This window comes from Stylophora pistillata, chromosome 10, assembly GCF_964205215.1.
Source record: "Stylophora pistillata chromosome 10, jaStyPist1.2, whole genome shotgun sequence".
NCBI classification, from domain to species: Eukaryota; Metazoa; Cnidaria; class Anthozoa; order Scleractinia; family Pocilloporidae; genus Stylophora; species Stylophora pistillata.
The window spans coordinates 15306346-15329000 of NC_142528.1; the positions used below are offsets into that span (position 1 = coordinate 15306346).

The 22655-nt window shown below is 38.0% G+C and overlaps 2 protein-coding genes across 9 annotated transcripts; one reads left to right on the top strand and one right to left on the bottom strand.

Moving 5' to 3' along the window:
- Positions 1–1154: 1154 nt before the first annotated feature.
- On the bottom strand, positions 1155–5893 carry LOC111339131 (uncharacterized). 3 transcript variants are annotated; one of them, XR_002695648.2, is made up of 3 exons: positions 5467–5875; positions 4749–4993; positions 1155–1301 (listed from the first exon to the last, which is right to left on the bottom strand). XR_002695648.2 is itself a non-coding variant. In XM_022945721.2 (3 exons), exons 1-3 carry the CDS (start codon positions 5718–5720, stop codon positions 1235–1237), a joined length of 408 nt encoding a protein of 135 aa, XP_022801456.2. In that variant the 5' UTR covers positions 5721–5893; the 3' UTR covers positions 1155–1234. The 3 variants fall into 3 exon arrangements, 1 of the variants encoding a protein (XP_022801456.2); XR_002695647.2 differs by having other exon boundaries at positions 4749–4997; positions 5467–5851; XM_022945721.2 differs by having other exon boundaries at positions 4749–4835; positions 5467–5893.
- LOC111339130 (uncharacterized) lies at positions 2048–22653 on the top strand. Of its 6 annotated transcripts, none has more exons than XM_088735341.1 (14): positions 2049–2204; positions 2627–2688; positions 9176–9323; positions 10401–10448; positions 10617–10889; positions 13168–13379; positions 13853–13920; positions 15678–15702; positions 15832–15852; positions 16397–16492; positions 19476–19889; positions 20469–20549; positions 20839–20897; positions 21280–22653. In XM_088735341.1, the coding sequence occupies exons 1-14, from the start codon at positions 2177–2179 to the stop codon at positions 21386–21388; spliced, it is 1644 nt and encodes a 547-aa protein (XP_088591467.1). In that variant the 5' UTR covers positions 2049–2176; the 3' UTR covers positions 21389–22653. The 6 variants fall into 6 exon arrangements, with proteins under 6 accessions (XP_088591470.1, XP_088591467.1, XP_088591468.1 ...); XM_088735342.1 differs by having other exon boundaries at positions 20842–20897; XM_088735343.1 differs by having other exon boundaries at positions 20845–20897.
- Positions 22654–22655: the final 2 nt, after the last annotated feature.

Sequence of the window (22655 nt, forward strand, 5' to 3'; positions counted from 1 at the left end):
GCGGCATAAACTTGAAGGTTTCTTGGAATTCCATATCAATTATGTCATGAATAGGACAGATTAGGAAAAGTGAGTTACACCGGGTTTATAGGAGGGAGGGGGGGGGGAGTGTCAAGTTTGAAACAAACGTTAACAGACTTGAACTTGCTCCAGCTAGTTTTCGGGACAAACTCTGAGATAAAACATCTGAACATCAGGGCTCATCAAGAGAGAGCCACTTTACCTTTTCTAAGTCTCGCCCACCGGTCACAAGGGAAAACTTTTGTTAATAATGGAGTTATCTGGCATTTGTCTTCACTCGTCGTTTTGTTTTCTGGTTCTAAAAGAATCTGGCCCGGCGGTCAGAAACAGCCTAGAGAGCATCCTTTTCAGAAGGAACCACCGACAGAACCTAAAAAGGGAGAGACACTTCTAGTCCCAGTAAGTGATTAGTTTTCTACACGAGAGCTGCTTAATTGCGCATACCTTCGATTTACTGGAGTATAGACGGGTGGATGATCATTCCGTTACACCACGCATTTCGCAATCAGAAAAAGTATTTGGGGAAGAACTTGAATGGAACAGTGACTATGAGCAAGACTTACCCCTTTCCAACACAACCACATTCAAAAACTTTTAAGAAGTTTTTTGGAATAACTTTTTGTTTACAATGGCTTGAAAAGCGTAGCATGAAGTTCCTTTAACCCTCCCCTGAGGGCGAAAAAAATCGGCACTTGTGGTTTGAGGCAAACGTAAAAATAATATTGAGCAGCTTCGCATCATTACCCTCGGCGGGCATTCAACAGCCCATTACGTGCCTACAAATAAGTGGATTCGGAATTGTTAATAAGTCACATGGAACCGACAAAGATGCTTGGCCTTTGAAGTACGTTAGCAAGCCGGATGGATCATAATATTTTGACATTCGAAAAATTCAGGAAAAAATTGTAAGCTGTTTGTCGTGGTTGCCTTTGTAATAAATCACCATTACGCGAGCAAATCTCTAACAAATCGTTATACTGTCTGTCTTGCAAGGTTTCCAGAAGCAGTACATACAAACTATTTGAACATATAAAATTAGTTTAAATTTTTAAACTAATTTTATATGTTCTTAGTTTTAAAAATTTATCACCTATAGCGAGTATGAACAGAAAAAACAATTCGCTCAAACGAAATGTAATTATAATAATTATCAGGTTTGTTTTTTTTTATTTCTGATAAGGCAGCAATAATTCTTTCTCTTGAAGAACTCCACTTAACACCAAAAAAGGTACTGAGGAGGAGTCGCGTCTGCGAACTTGACCTGATCTTGGGGTGCCAATCTGCAAGAAAAAAAGTCGCCGAGGCCAATTTCAACCAAGCAACAACAAACTTAGGATAACAACAACATCAACCGAAAAATGTATAATGTATTTTTTGTTGTCGTTGTTGTCGTTTCCATGGAAAAATGAGTGGTCATAGGAGTCAACACTTTGACTAGCACTCTGGTATCTTTGGTCTCATGCGATGAGTCACTGTTAGACCCATAAATATGATTATAGGAGGGCAAGAAATGACATTATTTAATAGATCATGCAAGACCAAAAGTTTCAAATTCGGTAAATGACAGGAGAATAATTTATACTTGTGATATGTGCAGGACAGCAACTGTAGTTTATTAACAACAATAGAGCGAAGCGAGAAATAAAAATAAAAGAGACGCAGTGTGTACCTCGGTAAATAGGTTCTTTCTCCTCTTCAAACTATTCTAATCTCAGTAATTACTATATATTTGAACAAGGAGCAACAAAGTGCAAATTGATCCTTGAATATGCTTACCTATGGTTTTTGCTGCTCGCACGGAACAAAAAAAGTAAAAAAGAAATAACCCAATTCTCCAGTCGAGTGAAATTTTTGATGACTGAGAAACAACTACTCGCATCTTTCGCAGTCAAGCTAGGATTTTTATTTTAACGCAGGCGAGCCGTTACTTTCCTCCTGAAAACAATGACAATACAAAAGATGTATGTGAGTCTCGTAATCTAGTCACGCCAATTAACTCTGGTATTATATCACCAGCCAATAGGAACGAGGGATTAAGTTGATAACTTATGAATCCGCGTCACTTCATTTCCGATTGCTCTTTTACGAATAAAAGACAAGGTTGTAAAAGATTTCAGCTCTTCATCGGCTGCGAATACCACAACAAACGGGAAAGATGTCTTCGGCTTTAGACAGCTCGAGCGGTAAGTCCTAATCTGTTACTGGAGCAGTCGAGGGTTTGACATGGGAAATGAAGAGTCTGACAACACGACTGTAATTTTTGCTTGTTTGCATGCTAAACATGAGTGACCCCGAAGACACGTTCTATCATTTTATGAAGGGGGTTACAAGATAAATAGTTTATTTCTTTGGGAATCGTTATCAATTGACCCTACAGATAAAAGCAGTCGCTAAATAGCCGAGTGCTTTATTTTGGTCCTATAGCACCGTTCTTTCGCATCATCAACGAGCATTGCATGCCCCAGAAGTAATCACCGCAACGCAGTACTTCACTAAGAAATTGATCTCAATAACCTATGCAAACGCAGTGTTAAGATTCAAAGCGTTTTTTCCGTTACGAGGTTCAAGTTTTGTTACTTACGAAAAACTTCTTTGTTTCGAACAGAAACTGGTCGCAGAAGAAGATATCGCGATCGGGTTGCGGACCAAGAAACGACTGAGGAAATGGTAAATTGGAATATTTTAGTAAAACTATGCATACTAATGAATGCCTCGTTGTTGCTAAAATAACCTTTCTTCTGCCAACGAAAGTTCACCTCGATTCTTATCCACATTTAGCCCTTAACTACGTTTTCTAAACCACAACTGACTAGTCCTACCCCCTATCTGAGACTACAGTTGTTAGGTGTTCATACGAATAAAAAAATATGCATTCTTTAGGTGTGCCATAGTTGTGTAGATTCGGAAAGCACATCATTAGAGTTTTACTTGTACTCCAGGATTTTTTGTTTCATTTCGATGACTGTTATTCGTTCGCGTTGAAATATTTCATCCCTTATCGATGAGTTCAGCTCGCAAGTAGCTTTGTTTTTAAGTATTCATTAAAAATAACTATTATCGTTCTTTTAAAGATTTTATCGCGGTCAATGGCGCAAGGTAATTTGATACAATTGTCACGACCTCATTCCAATTATTGACCACGGCTGACAAATTTTGAAGCGAGACAAGCGACATCTTTTTGTATTATTTTGGTTTTCTCTTTTTTCGTGAACTGCCTGGATGGAGATGGCATCTTTGTTTAAGTTAAAATCTTATAAAATTTTCTTCATGAAATTTATCGATCTAGATACCTTCATAGTGTAAGAAATTTGAAGAATTCCTTGCCACATTTCCGTCATGTAGACTAACTCAGAAATTTCCACTGAGCTCCAAAGTTTTTCCTTTAACACCTATACACTTCTATTAAAACTAAATTTTGTACAGAATGTCCCCTCGACTCTATTTCATATGTTTGTCTTCCCAGAAACCTTTTGGGTTACTACACTGGCAAATGTACATGTAATAAATCTTTAAAAAGTGCAAATCCTCATTGAAGTGAATGAACATAATTAGAGCGAGCACCTTGAATCGGAGAAAGTTAAGATGGAATTACACATTTTAAAGACTAGGCACAGCACCTTCTTTATAGTATGTGATCACTGTTGCTGTTGCCACTGTGATTGTTTGGGAATTCCATATCAGAATATGTGTTGAGGTTTGTTACTGACTGATAATCAACATCATGCTCTGTGGTTAAAATAGCTCTATGCAGCAATTTCCAAAAATGCTGCACCAGTAGTCTTAAAATTGCATATACAGTACCACTATTTTTTACTTATCCAAACCCCTAAATTTACCAGTAGATTTTAATTGCTAGATTATTTTTAACAGTAGTGTATCCTGTGCACCTGATCTAGAGGTCAGTTTTGATATTTTATGAATGTTTGAGAATTTAATATCAGAACATGTATTGTTATTTTCATTGACTGGTGCACCAACATGACTCCAGTTTCCAATAGCATGAAGTGACTAGGAGTATCTCTACTCCCCCTGAATGGGATGTTGGTTCATCACAGAGTTACCCCCACCATTAAATTTGCCGGTCTTGCCTAAGAATACAACATAACATCCCCAGCCAGGGCTCAAACCCAGACTACCCAATCCAGAGTTGAGCGCACTAACTATGAGGCCACCACAGGTTCAGGGAGGGGTTGGGGTTGAGGTACAATTGCTCAGATACCAACTTTGATGCATAATTATTTTCAAGCCAGTATGCTTGTTCATCAATGCATTGGTTTACTTTGATAGATTTACATTCAAGATGGTGCACAGTGTTTATATTTCTTCAAGAGTCTAGATATTTTAGAGGCTTCTTTCTTTAAGATTGGAAGTACATAATTTATCTTTATTGCTACATTGCTGAAAAGGAGAAAATGAATATTCACATTGCTTTGGGTGTTACATGGGGTCATGCTTCACTTCCTGTTGACTACTTTTCTGTTTCAATATATTAATCAAGTAGAAGGTTATTTTATCATTTATTCTGCATGAATTAATTTAGTATCTATATAGATTGGGAACAAAGTAAAAGGAGTAACATAATCTGTAAAAAGAAGCAGAATGTAGACCACAGCTGTGACATGGTTTTGTAAGGGGGAGTTCACATTTCTCCAGAAACTTCTACATGTTTAGGAAATGGTTCATACTATGCCCTGACTAACATTTGAAAAATACTGAGAATTACTAACCTCAAATCATTCTCAGTGCTTTTTTTTTTTAATGGTCCTCTACTCGGGTAGTCTTCTTTGCAGCCGTTTTTAGGCTCCTCGCTCACGCTTCAATTTAAATCAAGCAAGCATCAGCAACAGATGCAGTGTTCCTCTTCTTGCTTATTGTTCTAGTTTCCTTCAATTCTCAGAAGGGAAGACTGCTTTTCAGTGATTTGCGGTGTCATGTTTTTCTTCTCAGGGGGTTTGCTAAGTCTGTTAAGAACCTTCCTGGAAGACAGTGTTGAAATAACATTTTTGCAATGTGTTCCAAGTGTGTTACCCTTTTAAAAGTGCTGATACAGTAGTTATCTACATTTTTTTGAGACACTTACACTGATATCATGAAGTAACCATCTTGTGCTATCACCTCATTGAATTCTAACCAAAAGACACTCACACTATCTGGTGTAGATATCTCCACGAAACAACCTAACTTACAGCTGTATAACTTTCAGTGCTACTGGAAAAACCTGCTTGAAGTCTCATCTTAGGGAAAATTTCTGTTAAATATCATCTCCTATCTTGGAAATTTGTTTGTTTAGCTTGCTGTAAATTGTATTTTGTGCAGAATCTGTTTTAAACAGAACTGAATGTACAACATGAAATTACCACCCTATCTCAGAGATTCAGGCAGTAGGACTTACAGATCACCCCTATATGCATTGTAAAATAAACAGATAAGAACGAAATTACTTACATGTGCTGTATGTGCATTATACAGAATTTTCCATGTTGGGTAGAACTAAAAATCATAGACTCTTTACTTTCTACATGTACATGTATGTGATGGAATGTGCTTGGTTGACCCCTCTTCATGTCTTCAGTTGACACTCTTGCCTTGCGTGATACTTGACAGTGATGCAACCTAAGCCTAATGCATATATTTACATCATAGATAAGCTGGTGAGCCCATGGTGTTGCAATTCGATCCCCTCTCATTCTGTTCAACATTTTGTCATTTTGTAATTTGTTACAAGAGTTCCAATTGTGCTAAGTTTCTGTGCCTGAAGTTGACTGGTTTCATGCGATAGTTTTAAGGCTCATTTGTGGGAAAATTAAGTCTAGCAAGTTGTGAAAGCTGAGATGTGATGTAAAATGTCAATTAATGGGTTTGATGTTTGTGCTGGCCCCTGACAGTATGATCAATGGGAACAAAGGGTAATTGATTCTGCAAATTGAACAAATAAACTAAGGTTGTTTTGTTGTGGGGACCTGGGGCTGATGCAACCAGAGATAGCCATAGAAAATAATGAATTTATAAGCTAGATTGTAAGCATTCCAAAGGCAAGCAAATCAATACAATAGCAGACACCTTGGCTGCCACAATCTGTGTTGCTGTCCAAAAGCTCCCTATCCTCTGCAGTCCAAATCCCTGACAAAATCAAAGAACTCTCTTGCCTAGTCAAGATCTGCATCTTCTTTGTTGTTAGTCCATTAATCTGAAAGCTCAAAAAGTGAAATGGAGGTATGTTGCTGTATTTTTAGTGTGACTGAAATGAAACTGTGTTCATGTTGTTGGGCAACTATCCTATTCAGGAGGTTGGGTCACTCCCTTGAAGTGATCTGTTTTCCAACTCCATTCCCAATTTCCTCGATAGTGCAATTGTGCGAGATAAACTGATGCTGTGACTTCTTCACATAGACAAAATTTTATCCAGGAGCAATATTACTGAACTTAAAATTGTCAGGTCATCCTGTTCTCACTTGACGTGCAAGCTCACTGAGCTTCATTTATGTAAATTATGTTGTTCACTAAAGGATAATCTGTAGTTGAGCCCATGATCTTTTACAACATGCAAGAGATATATGTACCAAGGAGGATCTTTTCCCTGTATTTGGCTATGTTTATGATTTCTCCTCATTTTAATGGATTTTCTAGCTACAAATGTGTTATGTATTAGAAAATGGACCAATCTGTAATCTTGCCAGTTGTGTTACCAGAGCTCTCTTTGGTAAATTAGCAAAAATCTGCTTAACTGAAGCAATCTGTTTTAGCAGTAAGATTTCTTTGGTAGTTTGGCTGTGCTCTTGCTGTTTATTTCTCTAATGCTGTCCATGTCCTGCTTGTTTTGACATCTGTATGTCCCCATAGTAAGAATCAAAGCTAAGTGAATGAGGGATTAGTAACTGCTGGATGCTAACCCACAAGTCAATTAGCATTTTTCTCACAGCAGAGTCCCATTACGGATTATTTCCAACCATGTTTGATCAGCAATGGTTCATGAGTTTTAATATACTCCCTTTGTGTGAGACCTTTGAATGGATACCAGCTCTTGCTGCTTGCATTACAGGGTATTTAAAAAAAGAAAACTACATGAAACTGGCATTCTTTTACTACACAAATGACTTTAAACCTCCTGAAACTCTCTCATTTCTGTTTGTGTCTGTTTTCATTTGAAGCTTATTCAAGCTGGTCTTGTTAAAAAACAATATTATAAAATATTGTCTAACTCAAGCAGACTTTTCCAGTGCAAACATGTTTGAACTAAACAATAATTACAGGCCTTTAAACTTTTCTCTATATTTGGTCATAGTATTTGATTCACTAGCTTTTAACATATTCATCTATGCAATGATACAACTGAAAGGTCAAGCTACTCAGTGACCCCACCCAATTCTATAGTACATTTCTGAAATATTTTCTTGGAGGTCTGTGAGCTCTTTACCAGATTTTAACCATAAAATCTTTTAGATGAAATACTGACACTTATTAAATGTATTCTGTGATAGTGTTTTCTAACAGCAATCAAATAAGAACAATCAGTATAGTGCAGACAAGAGCATAAAGCACACAGAGAGACCAGGCACTTTGATCATAGTGTGACAAAGCTGTTCTCTATTTATATGCTAGGTGGGCAGCTTTTAATGTTAATAGATCCAGGGTTGTTAAGCTGTTGACAAGAAAACTATAAACCCTTCATTTTTTTGCTCTTTTGCTGTTAAGAAAAAATTCAATGTTATGAAGTACACCTGAAAAAATTGTTTGATGTTTTGAATGTACGTTTTAGAATTTAGAAACATAGCACAGATATTCTGAGAGCTATATGACTACTTTACATTTTTCCTACACTGCTTAACCTTTGTACAGAACCCTATGGCAAGCTCAAAGTTTATCATCCTTTCCATGTTATGTTCTCTTGTCTAAAAATTCTATGAAATTGTGCTTCTTAGGAACAAGAGCATTTGCCTGGTGTTTAGTAACTTATTTTGGACATAGGAATTTCATAGCCATTTGAATATTTTGACCTCTGTTGGTGCTGTGTTTGTGTCTTTTTAATAAGTAAAGTTGACTTTGAGCCACAAAATTTAGTTCAGTCCTGTTTGTAAATTTGCATTCTGCTTCTGCTACAGAATTTATGCCTTTTGCTGTATGTTGTAATTAGCAACAAGGAGAAATTCAGTACCTTTGATATATTTCAGTGTGACACTTATCAACAGACATGTTTCATGTACATCTATTTGTAGAATTTTTTTGGAGTCACGACAAGGTCGAATCATTTATAATACCCTTGTAACGAAAGACAAAAGAGTGAAATGTTTATTAATTTTAAATATTTTCAAAAGTTCTTGTGGCATTTGATGAGCACAGTCTTGGTGTAAAGTCATCAAAATAGAGAACTGACAGTCTGCCCTTGAATGAATGAGTGGTCATGTTTACAGCTTCTGTCTGAGTCTTGTGATGTTACGCGATAAACTTTATTTATTCAGGTTAGCTCATTCAGTGACTAGGCTGGTGTCCAGGGGTCTTGATGTTAAAACTAAGAATTTTGTTGTACAATAAAAATTACTTATACATGTACAGTGTACATATAAAAACTACAAATATATTCCTAAAAATTTTATAAGGTATGATAACAGATTTACAACATTTGCATGCAGTCCTGTAGGCAAAGCATTTAAAAATGGAAGTTATAAAAACTGAAGAGGAATCAAGAACCAAACCATAACTACTTCCTTTACCTGTTTACAAGTCTAGCTAACGAACACTGCAAAGGATGGGCAACTGGACCAAAATGAAATTCCTGATTTTAAAAAGTAAATGTCATTCAATTGTAGGCTGATTCTTTGACCTGACCACAATTTAAAGAAACTAGCAAATAAGAAAATTTCTAACAGCACATGTGGATAAAAATGCCCCCACCTAAGTTAATGAAAACTGCTCCTTGATAACTCAAACACAACGAAATATATGAAACTCATATATCTGAACTGCTGTTATAAAGACGTATTAGTGCACAATCCTCAAATCCCGTACAGGCCTGAATTTTTTTCAGGTCTGATTTTCACTATTGCTTAATTAGTGCTCTTTATAGTGAGGATTGTGTGCTAATACGTTTCCTTGAGAACTGTTGACTGGCAATTTTTGAATTTGTATCAAGTTGTATACATTTTGAATTGCATCATAGGACGAAGCAGCCAAGAGAAGGGAACAAAGGAGAAAAGAGCGGGAAGCAAGGCGTGCAGAAAGAGATGCAGAAGACGCAGCTGATGAAGAGAAGAGAAGAAAGGAAAGGGAAGAGCGACGAAAAAGGAGAGATGGTGGAGGTGGAAGAGGTGTGTGCATACTACAGTTTGTCTCCAAAGATCAGACTACTTAAAGAACCTATGACATGAATTTTTTTTTCTTGGCTTTTCTCAGCTTGATGCATATAAAAAACAATTTTAAGCTTTAATCCGGGCGGAAATGTCTTCAAACCCCTTTTTTTAGTTCAAAACGCGCTATCTGTGAACGAAATTGTCCCCTCCTCCGCGCGGCCAAAACGTCGTGTGATTTTCTTTCGTGACATCAAGTTGTGTACAGCCATTGAAACCAACATGGATGACAGTGCGGCAAAAAGTTTGATTCAATAATCTATAGAATCAGCAGAGTGACACTTGTTCAAATGAATGACTCGCCTCTCACCTCCACATGTTCCGCAACTTGGTGTTTTGTGTACACAAAACTACGTCACGGAGGCCGTCGTAAGGGTTGAACTAGGTCCCAGACCCCGAGACAGTTTTCACCACAAGATAGTACTTTTTAGAGCGCAAATATTCAGGTTTAAAAACGTTTCCACCGCATTGAAGGTTAGAATTGTTTTTTATATGCATGACTCGCCTCTCACCTCCACACGTTCCGCAACTTGGTGTTTTGTGTACACAAAATTACGTCACGAAGGCCGTGGCAAGGGTTGAACTAGGTCCCAGGCCCCGAGACAGTTTTCACCACAAGATAGTACTTTTTAGAGTGCAAAAATTCAGGTTTAAAAACATTTCCACCGGATTGAAGGTTAGAATCATTTTTTATATGCATCAAGGTAAGAAAAACCGAGGAAAAAAATTAATGTCATAGGCACTTTAATATCTAAGAATTATCCTAACTGGTGCACAAACAATTTCTTTTAGCTTGCATCCAGGGAAGTGGAGGTATGATGAGTGTCACCGAGGTTCACTTTCACATATTTTCTAACGTTTTCTAACTTTCACATGTTTTCTAATTGTAACGTAAGTCCAGACATGTAATTTCTAACGTACCTTGATATAAATTTGCATTTTAATTTTTTTTTTTTTTTAACATAGTGTTTATTATTGTGATAATCACTCTCATCTTGATAAATGTACATGTATGTGTGTTGGTTTTGTATATTACAGACGAACCTGCTGAAGAGAATGCATCAGCACGCCGCCGCCGTGAGAGAGGTTGGCCAGACTTAAGTATTACTTTGTATGGTTTACAGTAGCCTGGCACCATCTGTTGCACAAACAAACCCCTCCTTTGTTGGTCAACACCATTAAATTTTCTTTAATTCTAATCATAATCCTCAACATAATGGATGGGTTAATTTAAACCTCATTTTTTTCTGTCAGAGGAGGAAGAGAAGAGAAAGGCTGAGGAGGAGGCAGCAGAGAAAAGGCGCAAAGAAGAAGAAAGACAAAGAGAGGAAGAGAGGCAAAAAGAGGAAGAACGGCGAAGAAGACGTGAAGAAGAGGAGGAGGAGGAGAGAAGAAGAATGGAAGAAGAAAAAAACCGACTCAATCAAGATCATGTTGATGGAGATGAACAGGATGAAGAGGAAGAAGAAGAGGAAGAAGACGAAGAAGAAGAAACTATAGTTGACAGACTGAATCCCCAGAAAAAGCGTGAGTGCCTTCTAATTTTTGCTGTATAATTCACTGAAGCACTGCCTCTCACAAATTCACATTTAGTTTGAGGAAGGAGGAAAAGTACTATGGTTTCCCTTCTTTAGTAAGCTTTTTTTAATGAATGATAAACAATCAAGCCAAGGTTACCCACAACAGCCAAATGTTATATAGAATAGAATTGTGGCTTTCTAATAGCTTAATTTACAATTCAAAGCATCATTGAATGCAGAAAGTGTACATTCATTGAGACCCTTGAAGACTCCATGAAAGTCTGGGAAGGGTAAACTACCTGTACATAATACAGTGGATCTTTAGAAAACAAATTACATCAAGCCAATCAAAGGTTGAGCATAAAAAAGTGAAATCTCCTGCAGTATTTTGTAGATGTTGATTTGAGAGATTTTGGTGCCAGTCAAATGTCAAGTTCAGACTGTTTGATCCTTTTTTTGCTACTTCTGTACTTTTTTTATGGCTGTCAGAGTAGAGATTGGAAATTTAATCACAGTTTTCAATTACTCCTGGGCTATTGGCTGATTTAGCTGGGAAAACATAACAAATGTTTACATATGATGCATTATCCTTCCCAGTAGATAGCGCTTTTTATGCAATAGCAAAAATCAGACCTGAAAAAAGTAAGGCCTGTACAGGATTCGAACCACTGACCTCTGCGATACTAGTGCAGCACTCTACCAATTGAGCTAACATGCCAACTGGGAGCAGGCCGTTAAGTTGATTCGTAATAAACCCGTGATGATAAATCAGATACAATGAATATAGGAAGTTCATATATTTTGAACTGCGGTATTAAATACGTATAGTCAGCAGTTCGAATCCCGTACAGGCCTGATTTTTTTCAGGTCTGATTTTCGCTATTGCATAAATAGTGCTTTCTACTGCGAAGGATCATGCATCATACGTATGTAATACCGCAGTTCAAGATAAATAAACTTCATATATTCATTGTATCTGATTTATCATCACGGGTTTATTACAAATCAACTTAATGGCCTGCTCCCAGTTGGCTTGTTAGCTCAATTGGTAGAGCGCTGCACTAGTATTGCAGAGGTCAGTGGTTCGAATCCCATACAGGCCTGATTTTTTTCAGGTCTGATTTTCGCTATTGCATAAATAGCGCTATCTGCTGCGAAGGATCGTGCATCATACGTATTTAATACTGCAGTTCAAAATATATGAACTTCATATATTCATTGTATAACAAATGTTGGACAAGTGTCACTGGTAAATTCATTTTAGCAAAGAGTAAGCAGGGTTTGAAAAAGGGCATGTGTTAACCCTTGGTTTGTATCACCAATGAATCAAACATTAAGGTCACAAGAACAAAGGAGATGACTCTGGAGTTAAAGAACTCTTGCCACCAGAAATGAATAGAGAACAGTAGGGGAATATGAATACTGACACCAGAAAAAGGGTGAAGGAACAGATGAAAATATTGTATAAGCAGTATGCGTCATGACAGAGGTCAAAATGTTGTAGACTCATGAGGCACAGTTGTCAATTTGTATTTTTACTGCAATATCAATATCAAATGAAATGCTTCTTTCAATGCAAGATATGTTTTGTGACAATCATGTTGACGTTAGCCACCTCCCAGTTAGCTCAATGGATAGAGTGCTGGACTGTTGTGCGAGAGGTCGATGGTTCAAGCCCCGGCCGGACCAACACTCAGGGTCTTAAAATAATTGAGAAGAACTTGCTACCTTTCTATAACATCTAGAAATGGTTAAATATTCTAGTCTTCTTGGATAGGGATGAATAAATAGAGGTCCCGTCTCCTACAGGGTTGGGGTAGGAGATGTTAATTTCCCACACATGAGATTACTGTGTGATGGATGTCCTCCCTTGGGGTGGGATGGGTGGGTTGTTCTGTATTACAGAGGGCCATGTGTTAGAAAACTCTTTACTGGGTTAATCATGTATTTACCCTCTCATAATAAAGAACATTGTATTGTATTGTATTGTCTGTACTCTTATCTATCAGAGCAAATTGGCCAATCCGAATGCCACATAACTGCCAATTGCAGTAAAAATAGGTATTACCAGGTGATCAAACCTGATACAAATACCTGTAGCTACATGCATGATAGGGTACATTCCCTTGTACATTTACTTATACCAGCCTGGTGATGCCAGAAGTGAAATAAATGTTCTGTAAAAAAAAGGTTAACTCAACTATTTGGTATTACCGAGTGCATGAAATTTGCTTGTAAAGTGAATATAGATTTTCTTACTTAAAATGTGACCTTAATTTCAACAGAGGCAATTCTTGAGGGACTGGCTATGGAACTGCGTCGCATTGTTGAAGAGCGGGAAGCCAAGAATGAACCTGCCAGCAAAGAAGAACTAGATGCACTTGACCTCAAACTGCGCTCCCTTCGAATGCAATTTCGAAAAGCTGAGGAGAATTCTAATGCTCTTGCAAAACAAAAGAGAGAATTAGAAGAAAAAATAAAGAAAAACGCCAATGATGTAGGTTTTTTTTATCTTGCAGCATCAATCTGTCACATTTGAACTTTCACTAAAAGTCATTTATTCACCTCTTAAAATATACAAAGGGGATCTGGATACTTATAGCTATCTTGTAATTGCACAAGGGGCTTAGAAGGGTATGATATCACCTCTTTTCTCATGGAATCTAATGTTTCCCCTGTACTTGGCAAAAACCAGCTGCCCATGAAGCTAAAGATGTGATGATATTGGTATCAAAAAGTCCAGCCATATGTTGAGCTTGCATCAATCATATTACAAGGGTAACAGTTTTCTTCTACTTACAAAATGTACAAAACATTATTTTGGCTATGCCCAATTTTCATGCTGTCTAGTTCTTAACAGCCATTTCTCCTCCTTATGTTTTTGTGAATAATTTGTTTCTGATAGTTATATATATTAAGTTTGATTACTAGCCATTTTCATGCAACTCATGGAATTAAATTTTGTTTTAGATCAATAGGCTTCGTACAGAGGTGAAGAAAACAGAGGAGGAAAATAACCTCTTAATTAAAGAGGGAAAGTAAGTCTCCATTATCTTTCAGCCACACATTTTCAAAGGGAAACACTTTAATACTAGAAGAAGTTGAAAATTGTAAGATAACTTACCTCTCATAATACACTTTTGGGAATAAAAGTGTAATAGTTGTGAGGGTGTGGCAAGAGTGACCAACACAGACTTTCAGCTTACAATATAAGTACAATATCAAGCAGAAAATTGGTGAGAAGTTTTGATCAGTTGATTCACCACCAAATTCTCCCTACTCCTAGGTTATAAGAATGGTGAAGCAGTCAGCGAGGATGTTGTTAAGGAGATGTTTGTAGCAAAAGGGTTAATTGTTTGGAAAAAGTGTCAACATGCAGAAATTTGTATAGCTCACCATGACAAATTTAACTGGGAGTCCCGAAGCCCGTTCCTCGAAAGTTCCGGTAACTTAACGGGCCCGTAAAGCTGTGTTACCGGCCGCGGAAGGAGAGGTCGAAATCATTTACATTGAAAGCAAACATACAAGCAATATGGCGGACCAAAACGAACCTCGTGCGTTTTATTATTCTTTTTGCCATGACAACTCGTGACAATTGCGTTTACATGGGAAGGGGAGGGGTGGTGTCCGTTTTCTCAACTTATCCTTCACAGCTGCTCTACTTTCATTCAAGATGGGGATTTCAAAAGTTTTGAAAATGATAAAATAAAACTATTAGCTAAAGAAACAATAAGGACTGGTTTAGGTGCCAGAACCTGCTTTCCTATCCTTTAAATTTTGATTTTAAAACATGGCTTCGGGCCCGTTAAGTTACCGAGACTTTCGAGAGACGGGCCACAGGGCTTAGTTGTTCAAAGAGTGGATGATGCTATCCAACAGATAAATGGATATCTAGTGGATAAGTGTTACCAAAACATAATGTGCTATCTTTCAGAAAGAGATTTATCCAGTGAATGGTATATTTACTCTTCAAACAACCTGGGTTAGTTTGAAATAAGCAAGCATGGGTTAATATTTCAGACACTTAAATAAAATTCCCACCCAATTATGATTCAGAACTTTTTGCAGAATGGTATTATTTAACTGAAGATTTTCTCCAAGCCCCTTTGAGCTGTACTATTCATAAATCTTTTCATGTGGGAATTCATTTGACTTAAGTATCGTGGTAAAACTCTCCAGGCAGCACCTTGAAAGCGAGGCCTGGGATAAAATTGGGTATTGTAATGTACATATAACCATCATGGCCCATGAACCCTGTTCTGAAATTCTACAATTAGTTAAGACAAATATTTATTGAAATTTTCCCCCGAAAATCCCAAAGGCCTATTTAAATAAGATATGGTACGCCCCTTTGGGTTTTAGAGTTTCTTCCTCGACGCTACGAGAGAAGTACTGTTAAGGGAAAACTTTTCATTAAAACTGGCCTGGTCTGTAACTGAGTTTCCATTCGTCGTTTGAGTAAGATTTTTTATGTTCACGTTAGTGTTATCATCCTACCTTGATTTAGAATCAAACCTCAATTATGTCCTTGGCTGAGCTAAAGTTGAGCTGTTACATGAAAACTTTCCCTTGAAAAGTCCCAAATATGTGTCTTTGAGCTGACATGGCTACGTTGCGTCATCTGTCACGTGATTTTTTCATTGGCGGGAAATTTGCACCGCCTGAGCCAGGTGTGGAGTAGCTTTGTTTTTTGGCGGAGGGTGGAGGGAAAGGCGGAGGAACCCTGGGTGGTCTTCGTTTAACACAAAAGCCTTATATTATTAAAAAAAAACTTCGACCGCTTTGTTTTCTTCAGGAAGGTGGCGCCGCAGAGAACAGTTGTAAGTAGCATTTACCATTTATATGTAATCGCCATTAGAATTTTAGTTGATCCACTCATTGTTGTATTTATAGACTTTTACGAATTTAAGATATTCCTCTTTTTTTCTTTTCATATTTTAACAAAACAGAAGAAGACTCTTCCACCGAAGGTGCGTTTAGTGAGTTTTAACCTGCCGACCACGAAAAATACTCTGTAAATCTCTTGCGCGTCAATTTTTAGGGATTTGAGATGACTGTTGATTCGAGCATAGAATCTGTGTAAAACGCAAGCACAATAAAGAAAAAACAAACAATAGCTATAAAATAAACGAATAAAAAGGAAATTCCTTGAGAAAAAAAGTGTCACACGTTTGTCACAATAAAACGTTTGAAGAATAACGGGTTGTCACGCTACATTTTGATATTCGCCGAGAATTAGAGTACGATGGGAAGGAAAAGCGTAATACAGTCGAATTCACAACGCCTTGCCTGTTTTCTGATTGGTTGTATTTTTAATGGGAATGTGTGAAAAATCATATTTCGCAATAATTTCAAAATGGCCAGCGCACGATTTCTTCAAGTTCCAAAGGAAGAAATATTGAAGCAAATTGATTGTTATCTTCCGATCAATTAAGCGAGTAGATTTGTTCTACAATGTTCGCGTCGCCCTTGACGAATAATTTTAAACGTGTATATCATGATTTTTTCCAACAGAAAGGAAACTTTGTAAACGTGGTGCGTAAAGCTCAGGCTGCAGCATGGGAAGAGAAGTTCATGGCCATGAAGGCCAAGCAAAAGGAGTCTAACAAGGTAACTTTTTCTTCCCAACTATTTTCAGGGCGCTGCTGGGTGAAAAAAAAAAATTATTTTTTTGATGAACACTGAGTTCCTTAGGGTTGCAAAGTAACGAAGTGTTAATATAGCGGTAATAACGCTGTCTCATCAGACTTTTACGTACGTTTCGTGTGGAGGATTTTCGAGAAATCTGCCAAAATGGTGATTTTTCCCAGGGCAACCGTATTGCTTGTAAAATTTGTTTCGTGTAAAGAGCACTAGAAATGCAGAATTCTCTCGAAGATTTTCTTTTTGGTTCTGAAACGAGCTTGGTTACTGTAGCTTTCGCCACGAAATTGTAATGGTTATGTTGCACATCGCGAAACGAGGCGAACTTACTTAACCTCACCCAAGAAACACCGGGATGATTTGTCGAATGTAAGTAATAGTTTTCCAAAGACATCGAAATACGGAACCAACGTCGAATGTTTCGTTGCATTTTTCCTTTGGTTTCGATTATTCTCGACAACTGCGAATTACCAACGAGTTGTGACGTATGATCATAACTTCGTCAAAGGAATTAGTTTCAATAACATCCCTCAAAAGAAGTAACGAAGAAGAAGAACCTTTCTGATGAAGGATTCTATGATGGAATGTGGATCAAATGGAAATAAAGTGACAAAAAGGTTCGTTGAATGGGGATGAAGAGGCTCAGTGTTATGAAATTCGATTTTACAAAGCCTTCATTTGCGACATGTAAATGTTGAGCAAGTTCAGCCAAACTTTTCCTTTAAAATCATGAACCGATCTCTAAAGCATGCTTGCCCTCAGCTGTTATCATTGAAAACAAAATATTTTTTTCACAGATGAGCGAGGAACTCATGAGCAAAATGAACCGTGTCAAGCGTACAGACAGCCCTCTACTCACTGGCCTCAAAAAGGATAAAAAAGACAAAAAGAAGGAAGAAAAGGAGGCTGCGCCTGCCTGGGCTAAAACCCAACTGAAGAAAGGAGGTAACAAGCCATGGAGTGACGACAAGAAGAAGGATGGAGAGAAGAAGCCTGACTGGTCAGGACGGGTGGCTCTCAAGAAGACAGAGAAAAAAGACGGAGGGGACCTTGGTGAGTCAAAGAGGCAGGACTGGCGAGAGGGACTGAAAAAGGCTCCGAAAAGTCCTGGTGTGGACGGAGAAGCAGGTGATCCTGAGTGGAAGGGTGTCAGTTTGAAAACCACCGGAAGGCACGACGAAGACGATTAAACTTGAACTGATTTAGGGTAGTTTTATACTTAAACTTGATTTATGTGAGCATTTTTGTCCTAAAAGCCAAGTTTTAGGCTCTTTTTTGGATTTTTTTTCTAAGCCCGTCAATCTTTCCAACATGAAGATGTTATAGTAGAGCTGGATCTTTAGAAGATACTCACATGAGTGTAGGAGTGCAACTAACTTCATTTGATGCTAAGTAAAAACCCTCGTACCTCTATGAAAACTCCCCAAGGTTCCTCTCCTCCACCTTGTGCGAAACCGGAGCATTTCTGGAAGATTAGGGCTCAGAAAGTTAGAAATGCTCCTTCAAGAATTGGAATTGGTCAGGTTATCGAGTCTGCTTTTTCGATCAAGGTGGCATTTACAACTTTACAGGAATTTTCCTATCTTGTTGAAACTTTAACGAGTCCCATTTTCAGCTAAAAACTTCCCTGCTCTTGCTTCCAATTATTTATCAAATTAATTGGTCTTTTATTAAGGATCGAGAGCTGATTTCTCTCAGCCCTCCATGCTTCATTCTATTGGAATAATGCGGAGAGAAATGACTTCTAGACTTCTCTTGGGGCTGAGAGGGTAAATAGATCTAAAAATTTATGGAGATAAAAGGGTTTGGATTATTCTTTCAGCTTCCTTAACTAAGAAACGTATTTTTGTATTGTTATCAATTCCAACTTAGAATCGATAGTTGCTCGATTAATTACTACCATGGGGAGGGTAGATGGAAGATGAAATTATAAATTGCTGGTGAAAATGCTTTCCTCAAAGTTATGACCTGAGTTGCCTTAGATTGTTTAATCAGCTTAGTGTTTTTTTATGTGGTTAGTTTGTTTGAAGAGGCATCATGAAAAATTTTTAAATTGAAATATATCTTGTAATCGGGCTGTATTTTATAACAGAATTGTAGCCGTTGTATGGCATTTATTTTTCACTAATTCAATAAAGTTGTTTTTCCTAGTAATTTACCATTGTAGCCGAAGGTGAGCTGTCTATTTTTTCTGGTTATTTTTCTATAAGTATTTGAACGTTTGTAACAGCGATAAGTATGAAAACTGTGTTATTTGATGTAAGGAGATAGTAGTTAATTGTTTGAGCAAAACAAAACTATTTGATCTTTTTAGAAGAAAGTGGACCAGTTAACGAGAAAAGGAGAAAAAAGTAGAAAAAGGAATGGCGATAGTTTCGTGACCTTCAATCCTTCAAAGTCCCCCTCCCTCCCCCCTATCCCACCACTTCCACTGCACCCAAAAAGTACAACCGTTAGCTGAGCTGCGTTGGGGGAAAGGTGCCATTAATCTTTACGTAAATTTTTCAAATTTAACCCATATCCTTTCAGCCGCGGTTGTTCAAATAGTGGCCAGTAGGAGTTATCCTCTGGATGATTCGCTGTCCCGTGTATAGCGCACTACGTTTTGTTTTGAAGTTATCGGCTGGATAGCAGGTTATCCGTTAGAGAGCGTTATCCTCCCTTTGAACAACTGGGTCCAAGCGTATTGGGATTAATGGTTACTCCCTCTCTTTCGCAATCGTTGTTTGGTCTCGTCCCTCGTACGCTGTATGCATCACGTGCTCTGCATAATAAGACCAAACAACCACTGCGACAGTAAGACTCCTGATTACCGCGCGTTTCGACACCTTAACTGGGAAATAGAGACAATGAAAGCTGCGGCAACCTCCTATCACGCCCACGAGAAACGAGATTTTTTAGCAGTGCGTGAACTGTGATCTTTAGTTACTCTATCTCCTCCTATTCCTAGGATCCAGAATGGGCCCGGGCCCGCTCGGCCAGACAACTTAAGTCGACTAGCTCCCCCATCGGTAAACCAAAAGAACATTCCGAAGCAAAACCGAAGATTAAGCCAAAGCCTGAGTGGAAGACAGCGTCCTTACGAAAAAAGGAGGCAAGTAAATCCACCAAGACGCAGTCGGAATATTGGCAGGAGGCGCGGCCGGACTGGGCGAAAGGAAGGAGCCCTATCGATAAACCCAAGATTCCAGAAAAACCAAAACCCAAGGCAAAGGATTACTGGGAAGAAGCCAAACCAGAATGGAGCAAAGGAAAAAGCTCCATTTCCAAACCTAGTGCGGGAGATATTAAAAAGCTAGCGGAGAAGAAGAAGTACGAGTATCCAACGCCTGAATGGGCAACTCCAGGGAGAAACAAAGATAAGGTGGGATGCTTTTTTTTAAAACCTAACATTAGTATGCTAATTCTCCATACTGTTCTCTATACATTTCCTAAGCTACTGACAAGGAGAATTTGGTTAACAATCAAGAGCCTCTTTTAGTTGGTGATCATTTCCTGTATTCTCATGACCTTTATGTGTTAACATTGTCAGGAGAAATTAGATGCTGGCACTCACAAGGGCCAAAAGGTTAATGCAAGAAAGTCCCGCATATAACTAAAAAATCTAACAAAGAGACTTTTTGCTGTGAAGTAGTATAAAGCTCTTTGTAAGATGCTTGTGCAACTTACTCTGATACTGCCAACAAGATTTTGCGCCCACTAAATTAAATCTTGCTAAATTTTTTAATATATAGAAAACAATCGTTCCTAATTTAAGCTCAGTTCTCAATGTATCTTTGCATTGTGCTCTTGAAGTTTTGGATGATGTAACCAAAGATGAAGCTTTAGATCTTGTGAAGATTAGGCCCTCAATAGCTTAAACTTTCTCTACCTGAACGCTACACCGGGCTTGACATGTTTTGTGATATTTAAATATCTATTATATTATTTCCTGTAAATGCAGGCTTCAGATGAACAAGATGGCAACAACGGTCTTTTAAAAGCCGAACTAGAAAGCATATTTGGAAAACCCAAACCGATAGTGGTGGGTAGTCATCAACTGAAGGAGCTAGAGTCTTACGCTTTTTTGGTATTTAGCAACCTTCTGCGTGCAGCCATAACTCAACACTGTACGATGTGGTGTTTACCACTGATTTGTTAACTAGGCAGTAATAAAGTGTATGCTGTCGCAGTTTGAGAGCTTGAAAAATTTACCAAAAAAACTGCTTTCAGTAGCTTTTTGCCACAACGCTTTCAGCTAGAAACTCGAAATTGAGTATAGTAGTTAGAAAGATTGAAATTCAGTCTACGATGTTCTTTTATCTTCTTCAAAGAAGCAGAAAAGACCCCATTCCTCCCAGGATATCGAAGAAAGTTATCGAGCGAGCATACGGTGAGAAAAATCATTTTGTTTTCTTAACGAGTAAGTCATAATCTAGTTCTTCGCATTAAAGTAAGACGTACCAAGCGGGGCGTTCGTTTAGAGGGTTCAGCTTACGCCTGTTCATTTATATGTGCGGGTTTTCCTTCTAGGTAGTATCAACCTCGTTCTCAGAGCCTCTTATCTTCCCGCCCCCTGGAGCGAGATAGGGGCGGGTAGATGGGAGACCCTGGGAACGAGGTCGAAGTGGTGAGTGCATCACTTTTACTGAATCCTACTCTGAGCGAGTGGGAAAGGATTAATTATCCTTTCTTGGAGCAAGCCATCATGGGAGTTGAGGTCAAGGAACCCTAAAACCGTCCTGACACTGGCTCTGTATTTTTGCCTTTGACAGAAAATTTGCTGACCACCGTCGCAATCTGAAAGTGAAAACAAAACATCGACCAACATCCAATCCCGTCAGGCAGCTGTTGTCCCGTGAGGATGTAAGAAGTGAGCTGTAAGGTGTGGAGTGGAGTCTGGAAATATTGGCTGTCTTTGATATCAGTATCTACGTTCCATTTGTCTAAATTAGAATGCAGACAGGTTCAGAAGGAATTCTCGGTTAGGACTATGTGGCTTAAAGGGGGCATATGAATTGGTCTACCTCATTTGGTAAATCGCTCATTTCCTCATCTTTCAAGGTTATATTTCAGAATATATATCATGAACTATAGTTACCATTTGAAAAATATCGAGGCATCAAAAAGAAAAGTTTAGAGCAATTGACCTGGATTTCTTAAATCTCGTAAACTGCCAAGGATATGGTGATGACCCTTTGTAGGAGGTCTCAACGGGGTTAGTGGTTACCCGTCAAATGGCCAGAAAATTTAGCCGGGAGGCTTAAAAATTGAAAACATTCCAAATAACCGTTTCCAGCGGATTATATTTTCTTGCCGTTAGTTGTAGAATAAAATAATCAACCCTTAAAATTTTTCTGTTGACCACAATGGAAAGATATTAATCGTAAGCCGTAAAGTGGCCACAATTTTTAACCGTAAGTTGCAAAAATTTCAACCCACAGGCGTTAAAGGCCATGACCCCTCTTATTATGTTAACGACTGCACGAATTGGTTTGTTATTTCGTCGGGCTTAGGTACGAATGATATGTGGACGTTAACATTCTGAACTGTTTATTACACTATATATTTATTTAATTGTTGTTGAGATCAAATGTGTTATTTAAGAGTGATTTATTTCCTTGCACAGTATCAATGTGGCAAGAGCAAAAGAGGATAAGGCTGGTTAAAGATGTAGATCCAAGTTTCAAAACGTCGTAATGAAAGGAGCAATGTAGAAACGAAAATACATGATCGCGAATGAAATCCATTGCACATTAAAATCTAAATAATAGCCAAAAGAAAGTAACAATTTTGTATCAACAAAACTACAAATATCACCAAAAAAATTGTTAGTTTTACAGAAGAGTTCAGTTCAGAATAGGTGATGAGTGATTAGATGTTTGGTCGAGATTGTGGCCTGATGAGTGATTGTGGGTAGAAATACATGCAGTAAATTTTGGTATAGTTTCCACTTACCTCGGCAAAAAATTGCTATTTCAGTGATATCTAACACATTTTGTCAATATTGCCGTTATATTGAATCCAATGTAAGCATGGTGTATATTGCCTATATACCTTCAGTGCAACTGTTATGGGAAACTGACGTTAACATATTTTTCAGTCGTAAATTTATTTATATGTTGTTTCTGATTAAAATTGGAAGTGGATT